The sequence below is a fragment of the Labeo rohita genome, chromosome 6 (genome assembly GCF_022985175.1).
Source record: "Labeo rohita strain BAU-BD-2019 chromosome 6, IGBB_LRoh.1.0, whole genome shotgun sequence".
NCBI classification, from domain to species: Eukaryota; Metazoa; Chordata; class Actinopteri; order Cypriniformes; family Cyprinidae; genus Labeo; species Labeo rohita.
In genome coordinates, this window is record NC_066874.1 from 21,997,655 (window position 1) to 22,007,230 (window position 9,576).

The 9,576-nt window shown below is 37.7% G+C and overlaps 1 protein-coding gene across 2 annotated transcripts; it reads right to left on the minus strand.

The window, feature by feature from the left end:
- Positions 1-1,150: 1,150 nt before the first annotated feature.
- serbp1a (SERPINE1 mRNA binding protein 1a) lies at positions 1,151-7,864 on the minus strand. 2 transcript variants are annotated; one of them, XM_051112380.1, is made up of 8 exons: positions 7,503-7,864; positions 6,039-6,222; positions 5,234-5,374; positions 5,077-5,145; positions 4,869-4,943; positions 3,405-3,576; positions 2,883-3,068; positions 1,151-1,422 (listed from the first exon to the last, which is right to left on the minus strand). In XM_051112380.1, the coding sequence occupies exons 1-8, from the start codon at positions 7,756-7,758 to the stop codon at positions 1,363-1,365; spliced, it is 1,143 nt and encodes a 380-aa protein (XP_050968337.1). In that variant the 5' UTR covers positions 7,759-7,864; the 3' UTR covers positions 1,151-1,362. The 2 variants fall into 2 exon arrangements, with proteins under 2 accessions (XP_050968337.1, XP_050968336.1); XM_051112379.1 differs by having other exon boundaries at positions 5,077-5,148.
- Positions 7,865-9,576: the final 1,712 nt, after the last annotated feature.

Below are 9,576 nucleotides of genomic sequence, written 5' to 3' on the forward strand. Positions count from 1 at the left end.
ACATGAAGAGACATTAAACAATTGCATTTCGTCAGCCAACCAAGAAGAATAAAAAAAAAAAAAAAAAACAGCTCGTTGTTCATATTAGCCAATGCATTGACTAATGTTAACAACTGGGACATTATTATAACTACTAAGCAAAGACACCATTACTACACCGTAGAATAAACTACTCAGATGACCAGTATCACTATTAGTTTTTGGAAACTCAAAAGAAACGTAACTGACCAGCATTAGAACAAATATCTCAGACAAGTACAAGTTTAAAGCGGTTTCATCTTTGAAGTTAAAGTCCACACAACAACTCTGTATGAATCGACCATCTTTTAATTATTGACAGAGGTCTAATAGCAGGGTAGGAATTCACACATTATCATAGCACTCAGCTGTTCCACACTGAACAGGATGGTGTTTCTTTCAGATCAGTTATGCGGTAAAGCTGTTGCAAAAGCAGTGGGGCAGAAAGAAAACGTCATTTCTAACAGGATTTATCCATAACTTGGCTCACATTTTTCAGTAAACAGGAGTGCGGTGTGTAAACTTACTTGCTTGTATTTACACTGGAACTTTGCGTAACAAGTATGATACTATCCTGAGTTACCAAAGGTATAGTCAATGGTATAAACATACCATTTTGAACTTTACAGTGGTCATTCGATAAAAGACACTTTTTGTGGCGAGTGCAACTGAATCGTCAGAACTACATCTTGGCATTAAATTATGAATCAAATTGTACATTTAATCCAATGATTCTGTTTTTGTTTTAAGGCCTGCTTTCAGGGACCCAAAGGGTTTAAGTCAACAATTAAGCAAAGCCAAAAATGCTCTGTACTTTCCCTTAAAGATGCAGTAACCTTTACAAATGACTAAACTACTTTGTAGACCTTGTTCCTTGTTTTGAGACACTTGTGTGTAAAAAGCAAGCAAGCTAAGGGACACCTTAAGATAAACTTGTGTGCTCTTCACACCTATTTTTGGAAATGCATATTTTCAAGCAGCAGTACAAAAAGTATCCATGAACAATGCATAATTTCCGAAAGAAAAAAGAAAAACAATAAAAGAAACACTGTATGAAAACATCCCTGCTACCTTATTACTAAATACAAAACCTCGACCAATAATTTGCTTCAGAATAGCAAGAAGTCCGTCCTTTTTTTTTTTTTTTTTTTTTTTTTTTTTTTTAATAATTTTCCATCTTTTTTTTTCTAAAACAGGTAAAATCAGTCCTCAGGGGTGAATGGCATGGATGACAGTCTTCCATCATTTCATCTGCTGAAGGATCCGTTAGCATGCAAGCCTCGTAGACAAGGACCCGTGGAGGAGTGATCCTCCTGGGTGAGCAGAGCGTGCCGTCTGGGCAGCTTAAGCCAGGGCTGGGAAAGCCTCTGGGTCGTCCACGTTAGGGACAGACACTCCACCGGCCTAAAAACAAGAAAAACAGCCCATATAAGTCAAACAACTAAAACTTTAGGAGTTATGGTTCCTCTTTGGAATTATCTAGCAATACTAATGTACTAAATACTTTATCCCAAGCAGCCAGTGACATCTTTGTAAGATTTGTTTTTTGTTTTGTTTTTGAACAACTCTCGTTTTGCTCACAAGTGCTGCATTTAATTGACCTAAGGACACAGTGAAATCAGTAATACTGAGAAATATTACTAGAATTAAGTAGGGCTGCAAAGTGATTAGTTGCAATTAATCCATTTTTAAATAAAAGTTTATGTTTGCACACTATGTGTGTGTGTACTGTGCATATTTGTTATGTATATATTATAAATACACACACATACATGTATATATTAAGGAAAAATGTTAGATTTATATGTAAAAAAAAAAATTATATAAATATAAATTATATACAAGTGTTTACAAATACATACAATATTTGTATAATATATACATAACATACAAAGTGTACACACACACACACAGTATGCAAACATAAACTTTCATTTTGAAACTATTTGAACTGATCGATTTTTGAAAAATTAATTTATTCCCAAATTTTCAGCAGCCATTTTTTGAAAACACAAATATTTCCAGTAACTTTTGATTAATTTAATGTGTCCTTGCTAAATAAAATCATTAATTTCTTACGTTTTTTTTTACTGACTCCAATCTTTTCGACAATACAGTCAGCCAAATTTTAATGACCAGCCTGCAATCATAATCGACTCAGGTGTCTGTTACTCCATAAATATGAAAAAATGGTGACACCAACATCCATCTATGGACAGATGTGCAAACTCTTCCACAGTGGTACAAATTAGAGCAGTCACTAACGATTATTTTGGTAATTGAGTATTGGTCGATTATTCTGACGATTAATCGGATACCTATAATTAATTTTTTTGTGGTAATAACAAAATGAATGTATATTACGACAAATGACTGCAGAGGGCGCCAACGACACGCGATTGTTTTTACACTTTACAGCTGGATCTGCTCCTTGTTTAATATTGACTAAACATTTAATTCAAATGTCCACTTAATCTTTTATATTTTATCCATTTTTTAATGACAGAAATGCTAAGGGGTTTGAACTTTTATTTTGAAATTGTGATGAACTTCATAAATGATTTAACTAATAAATCTGATTAAACTGAATTATAGCATTTATGAATTCACAATAGCATCATGCTTTATGATGATTTTTAAACAGTTTTAATATATCATGCAGCATTTGAAAACAGTCTAATAATGCGTTTCATTGATTCTCGTCCATAGAATGCGCCAATTGCGGGATTATGTCGGTACTTCACAAGGGCAAACTGCAGTCGAGGATTTTTTTATTTTTTATTTATTACTCAAACTGAATCAAGGAACCTTGACAGCCCTAGTACAAATACATATGCATACAAAAATGTACAAATAGACTGTACCTTGTCTGGCCTGCGCTCACGAGGTGGCCTGGTAGCAGTAGCTCCACGGCCTCCTCTGCCACCTCGTGGACCTCCACGACCACGTCCTGGGCGGCCCAGGTCCCCAAAGTTAATCTCCAGCTGGGACGTAATGTCATTAGCTGGCTTGCGGAAGTGGTGATCCCCAGCGGCATCGTCGCCAGAGGCCTGCAGGAAAGACATGAACATGTATGTGTTATAATATTGTCCTTTTCGATGAAATTGAGACTTCAGTTCAACATCCAAACAACTATTAATTCATTAAATGGGATGAAAAGGACTAAAGCAACAAAAGGAGACAATGAATGTAAAGAAAATGTAACAGCCTGAAGACTTGTGTGTTTTTAAAGAAAAAAACGTGGTTGTGTTTATAGATTAATAATGCAATACTAAATGGAGAGCACTCAGATTCCTTACAAGTACGTTTAAAAAATATATAGGTTGTCTTGGGGAATGGTAGGGAAACTACGACACAACAAGCTCAAACGCTGTCATTTTACTTACATCCTCAGCCTTGGACTTGTGCAGAACGTATCCTTTCTTCCAATCAGCTCCTTCGTTGGCCTTACGAATGTTGAATTCCACTTTGGCTCTTTCCTTATTCTGCTGGGCTTTCCATTCATCCAGAGTCATTTCCTTGGGACCTTCTTCTTTGACCTCCTCAGCCTCATTCTCCCTGTGGAAACATCAACATCACAATTGAGCCAAAACTGCTGCATAGAGAACTGAAAATAAAAATTAATTAAAAAATTCATTTAATCAATAAAAAAGTACTTGTCCCTTCAGTAACTATTTAAGATTGTAAACATCTTGTGATTTTAATAGAGCCACTTTTCTTAAACCAAACTTAACTAGGGATGTAACGGTATTATCAATATCGTGGTATTGCAATAGCAAAACGGTCTCGATATCATCATGGTCATGGTCACATAGGTCTTCCGGGGGGGTTTAAATATTTAAAACATTTAAACTTCTATATAAAAAGTCTTTAAAGTTGTGTTTTGGGCCATTATGCTTTGGCACAGTATCTGTCAAATGAACTAAAACCAAAAGCACAATCTCTTCATCAAGTCTGTTTTCACTGTGTGTTTCAAAGCAAACTTCATGCACTTCATTCAGCTGATCAGCTTGTGATCCTGTGTTTTCCACACCTCAGTTCACAGTGAATGCAGTGAACTTGCTGTGAGTTTAGCTCACGTTTGGAAGCGCAACACCTACCAGTTATGCTTTGTTTTCGTGGCAGATGATTATAGCATTTCACTAGATTTGTAGTGAGACATTTTTTCAAGCTGGCATTTTGTCAAAATAAAACCTCTACTGTTGTTTCCGTCAAAATAAAAGCTTAAAAGTGCAGTATGAATTGCTGAGAACTAGCGGTTGAAATGGGTAACGTTAATTCAAAATATCTCTCAAGTTGTAAAGCAAAAATATACCTATTTTATTTTCATTTATTTTACAGTGCAACTGTTTTACAATATATGGCTATTACTTTCATAGGAATAACAATAATATAAAATTGTTATTATTATTATTATTATCATCATCATCATCATTATATTTTAATTAGTTTGGTTTCTTAAAACACCAGTGTGAAAGTAATTTAGACTGAGACAGTATACCACAAATAAGAGGGTTGAGTCCCCTTTAAAGTTCAGGTACGACTTTCTGACTTAAGTTTTCTTAGTTAAGAACACAGGTTGGAGCTCTTAATTTCTATCTTAATCTAACTTTAAAATGCACACAAATTTTTTTTTTTTCCATCGCTTCGTTTGTATTTTTTTTTATATTTCGCAATAAATATAGCATTGTGGACATCATATCAAGATATTATCGTACTGTGAGATTTTGATATCATTATCTCCCTAATCGTAATGCAACACACTACATTTTTTTAAATTCTATACCAGCAGCAAATGGCAAACAATGACTCAGCAGTGCAGTGCTAATTTAGAGCTGAAGTCTACACACTTGTTCTCCGAGTCAGCAGGTGGGTGCTCCTCTCCTTCAGGGGTGTCCTCGGTGACATTTGACTGGTCAAGCTCGCTGTAACAGGAAAGAAATGTATCCAATTTCATAAAATAATGAACCAAAATGACCAACTGACCAGTCTGTGTCCAATCAAATTCTTCTGCATTCTCAAGACTTTGGCAGACAACGTGGATGTTGCTCCACTGACCTCAACTCGTCCTTAACAGTGCCCCAGTTATGAGATCCACTCCCTCCACGTTTTTCCTCTGCTTTCAGGCTGCTGAAACAAAAATTAACACTTAGCTTTGATATGTCACACGGGCGGCATTACAATCAGAGTTACCGTGTGGACGCAAATGACTTACGATCGGTCGCTGCCGCTGTGTCTGTCAAATTCGCGTTTGCCGCGCGAGTCAAAGCCGTCAGTCCTGCCAACACCTCTGCCCCGGCCTCCGCGCCCTCCTCTGGGACCTCCACGACCCCGGAACGGCCTGTCACTGACAGACCTGAAGAGAGGAGATAATACAGCAGTTAGATGTCAGTCGTTTCAGCTGAAATTATCTAAATTTAGATCTTGCTAATTAATGACTGCAGAGCTTTATGCAGGAACAAAAATGTATGAAGTTCATTTAAAAGTTTACGCAGAGACACGTCGGGTGTTTTCACTAAAGGGTTAGTTTTGAATTTAAATTAAACATTATCCTCCGGTTTAACAGATGAAGCTTAAGCTTGGACTAAAATGCAAGTCTGAGCTGTTTCAACTGAAAGAATCTTGCATTAACTGATCTTATAATATACATCTGTGCCTTTGTTTTATCTCAAGATAGACACCAGTAATGTTTTCTAAGGCACACCTATAAAAATGACCTAAATGTCCTTATTTGAACTACAGCCTAATCCTGGCTTAGTCTAAGCCCTGTCTGTGAAACCAGACCTACGAGTTTCAAAAAGACAGATATGCGCAGATTAATTGTTTACAAGAAGATCTACCACATGCGTTTGGAAAATAAACAGGGTGAATTTTCATTTTGTGCTGGTTTCAAATGACTAGAAAGAAAAAACATGAAAAATAAAAACGCAAGTACACTTCTGCTGGAATTAAATGCTTCCAATATAAAACGTCAAAGATCAACTATGTATCACTACACAAACAAAGGTCAATTGACTCACTTCTCCACTGAGAATTCTCCACCCTCAGCAGGTTTTTCGTCAGCGGGTTTGTCAAAGCGTCGTTCACGTGGTGGTCTCCTGTCAGGCCGCCTGTCGGCTGGTGGGCGACCCTCCCCCTGACCTCCCTGCTGCTGGGGTCCCGGCTGACCCTGCTGCTCCGGCCGGCGGCCCATTTTCCTCATCCCTGCAAAATTGACACAAACGATTCAACTCCGCTGACACCAACAATTATCACAGAAAACAATCATCCATGAGATGGAAAACCCATTAAAACAAAAGGCGTTGTCTTAATCTGAATTATAAAAAGTCCACTTCAATTAATGTGTCTAACAAGTACAATTTGTCATTAGTCACTCACCCTCAAAATTGTTCAACCATGTTACTCATTTCATGAGCGTAACTAAAAGCTGAACTACAGCATCCATCACCGGTAACTTTTATTAAAAAAAGTAAATCTCATTCAACATATATTTTTGTATTAATACAGGTTTAAAACCAACATGAGAATGTCAAATTTAATTTCTGGGCAAACCGTTGTTTTATCTGTAAAAATGGACTGTACCAAAGTTTTCTGAAAGGGAAGAACGATGCAAACACACATTACGTCTTCCACTTTACTTAAAGTTGTGTTTATTTTTCTTATCTAGTTGCGCAGGGGAAGTCTGTTTTTCTCCACTTGAGTTTTCACACCAGCAAAGCAATACACTCCACGTTGCGGTCTAGATAATAATGGTTTGCGCCTCTTGACTGATCCCACCCTCCACCTACCGAAATAGACGCTCTCGCGCGGCCCAACAGCTGATCACGCGCCCGTCGTCCCGCCCGCGCGCGCACCTGTTCACGAGCCCGCTGCCTCCTCTCATCCAGATCAGTCAGGGCCACTGACACCCGAAAAAAAACTTTGACAACCCTACCCTTCAGAGTTGCTCATACTGGTGGGATTTTAAAGCACGTAACGAAGTTAAAACCCGCGTTAAGCGAGTAACAATAGGAGGGTTTCAATGGGAGTGTCGTGTCTGAGAGGACGGACTATGTTGCCTCAAACACGAGGTTGGAGCTGCACTGCTCGAAAAGCCATGCGATAATGTAACGTTACTATGCATTCGAAGAATATAAATAAACGGGTTTTTGTACTAAAAGGAAGATTTTTACTAGTATGTAGAGGTAAACGGACGAATATACCCGACATTTAACAAACAAACTGATGGTTATCATTAGGCCTGTAGTTCATGAAGAATCTAGAAAATAATTAAGCAGCAACAGGTTCTACTACGTGCGCCACACACAAACAACGTACGGCGCAAAAAAGCATTTTCACCGAAAGCACTGGGAGTTTTTAAGATGTCAGGCAGTTGATCAACAATAGTGATGTGCGTGACCTCATGGGCTTAGTAGCGCCTTTTGCAGACTGCTCACTTAGGAAAAGTGTGAGCAAATGACGAGTTTGGTGCATGCGATATTTACCCTCTTTCTTGAGAGGAACGGGAGCTTGTGTCTCTTCCTTCTTGTCGGGAAGCGGGTTTCTTCTTTCTTTCTGTGACTCCTTTTTGGGCTGCTTTGTAGCCTGTGCGGCGGTCTTGGCGGCACCAGGAGCGGTCGCGTCCTTCTTCTTCAATTCTGCCTGCTTTAACACCTCAAACGGATCCTCTTCATCATCAAATAGCTGGTCGAACCGATTGGTTACGACACAGCCGAAACCTTCTTGCAGATGTCCGGGCATGATGGCCCCCTTTCAGCAGGATTCTCCTCCGATTCTACGGGGCTTGAGCGAGCACTTCGCTGCTAGATGCCACAAGATGGCTGGAAAAGACTCGCGCTTCTCTTCCGGCGTAAAAGACATCCGGGACTCTGAGCGCAAAGGCGTATGGGACATGTAGTCGTACAACATACTCGAGAGAGAAAGACCAACATAGGCACTGGCTTTTGTAATGTCATTTTATTAAAATGATCTATTATCGAATACGATTTTGTAAAGATCTATAAATCTACAGATACATTTTTTTCCACTTTATTTCTTAGTGTCAAAGCTATAGCTGTCAATAAATTAGATTAAAATAGATTTTTTTACTTAAAGGGATAGTTCACCCAAAAATGAAAATTTTGTAAGTGTCCCAAATCACCTACTTATGCACTTTTCAATAATGGTTTGTAGTATAAATAGTGCAAGTAGTGTGTTGTTCACACTGAAAATTCCAAAAATAAAAAAGTGCACTTTAAATACCCGAAAAAATGAAGTGTGGAATGTTGAACACTCAATTGTTGCAGCTTTGGTCGACACTACACGGTTGAGTGCATAAGTACACAGTGTATAGTGCGTAATTTGGGATGCAGTTATTAATTAGCCTACTCACCCTCATGTCTTTACAAACCTGTAAGACCTTTGTTCATCTTCGGAACAAAAATTACGATATTTTTGATTAAATCCGAGAGCTTTCTGACCCTGCATAGACAGCAATGCAACTACTATGTTCAAGGCCCAGAAAGGTAGTAAAGACATTGTTAAAATAATCCATGTGACATCAGTTGTTCAACCATAATGTTATGAAGCTATGAGAATACTTTTTGTGCACAAAGAAAAGAAAAATAATGACTTTTGGACTATTTTACAATGTCCTGTCAGAAAGCTCTCGGATTTCATTAAAAAAAAAAATCTTAATTTGTGTTCTGAAGATAAAGGTCTTAAAGGTTTTGAAATACATGACAGAATTTTCATTTTGGGGAAACTAACCCTTTAAAGTGTAAAAAGTGTTGGACAGAGCCCCTAATACCACTTGCAGTCCCTGAGGGACGCTGAGACAGGTCATATGACCCCATGACTAGTCTTCTAAACAGCTCGAAATAGCTTTGGACTGCTTGAGTAACCCCATTAAAACAATTATTATTTAGCAACCTTTGTGACGAAAATGTGTCATATCACAAGTTAATTATTAGACACAAAGCTTGAATTCTCTTGGCAGTTTATTTATGGACCTACAGAGTTGTCTAAATATAGGGTAGGTTAAAAAAGTAGGGTAGATTGATGATGTTATTGTTATAAAGCCTATTGGTTTACCAAATGAACAGTGTAAGTATATACTGATCACGTAATTATCATGAAAACTTTTTTTTATTGCTTTTATCTTTCATTTGCTACTTTAAAATGATTTTATGTATGCATTTTTAATGTTTCACCCTTGTCCCAGACCCAGTTCACCCTTAAGACTAAAAAATCTGTCATCATTTACTCACCCTTACGTCATTACAAACCGGTTTTGGTTAGCATTGACTCCAATTGTGTGAAAAAAAAAAAAATACTGAGAAAATTCTCAGAATTCAATTATTTTACACAGAAGTCATACAGGTTTGGGGGTGTGTAAGGGTGTGTTCACACATAGCAGGTTTGGTTTGGTTATAACATTCATGCAATTACTGCAAGTGTGAACAAACTTTGGTGTGCAACAGAGTTTGCTTCCAAATGAACTTTGATTCGGTTTGATTAAAACAATGGAACACAGACCAAAAATTAATAACGAACAATTTGTGTCTAATAACCCCTGAT

Bases quoted from the DNA above. Each gene is read 5' to 3' on its own strand.
- serbp1a (XM_051112379.1), bottom strand. From the start codon at position 7,758: ATGCCCGGACATCTGCAAGAAGGTTTCGGCTGTGTCGTAACCAATCGG. The intron at 5,375-6,038 runs GTGAGTCAATTG...TCCTCTCTTCAG, and splicing joins GGAGAATTCTCAGTGGAGAA to GTCTGTCAGTGACAGGCCGT. The intron at 4,944-5,076 runs GTCAGTGGAGCA...TTCCTGTTACAG, and splicing joins ACTGTTAAGGACGAGTTGAG to CGAGCTTGACCAGTCAAATG.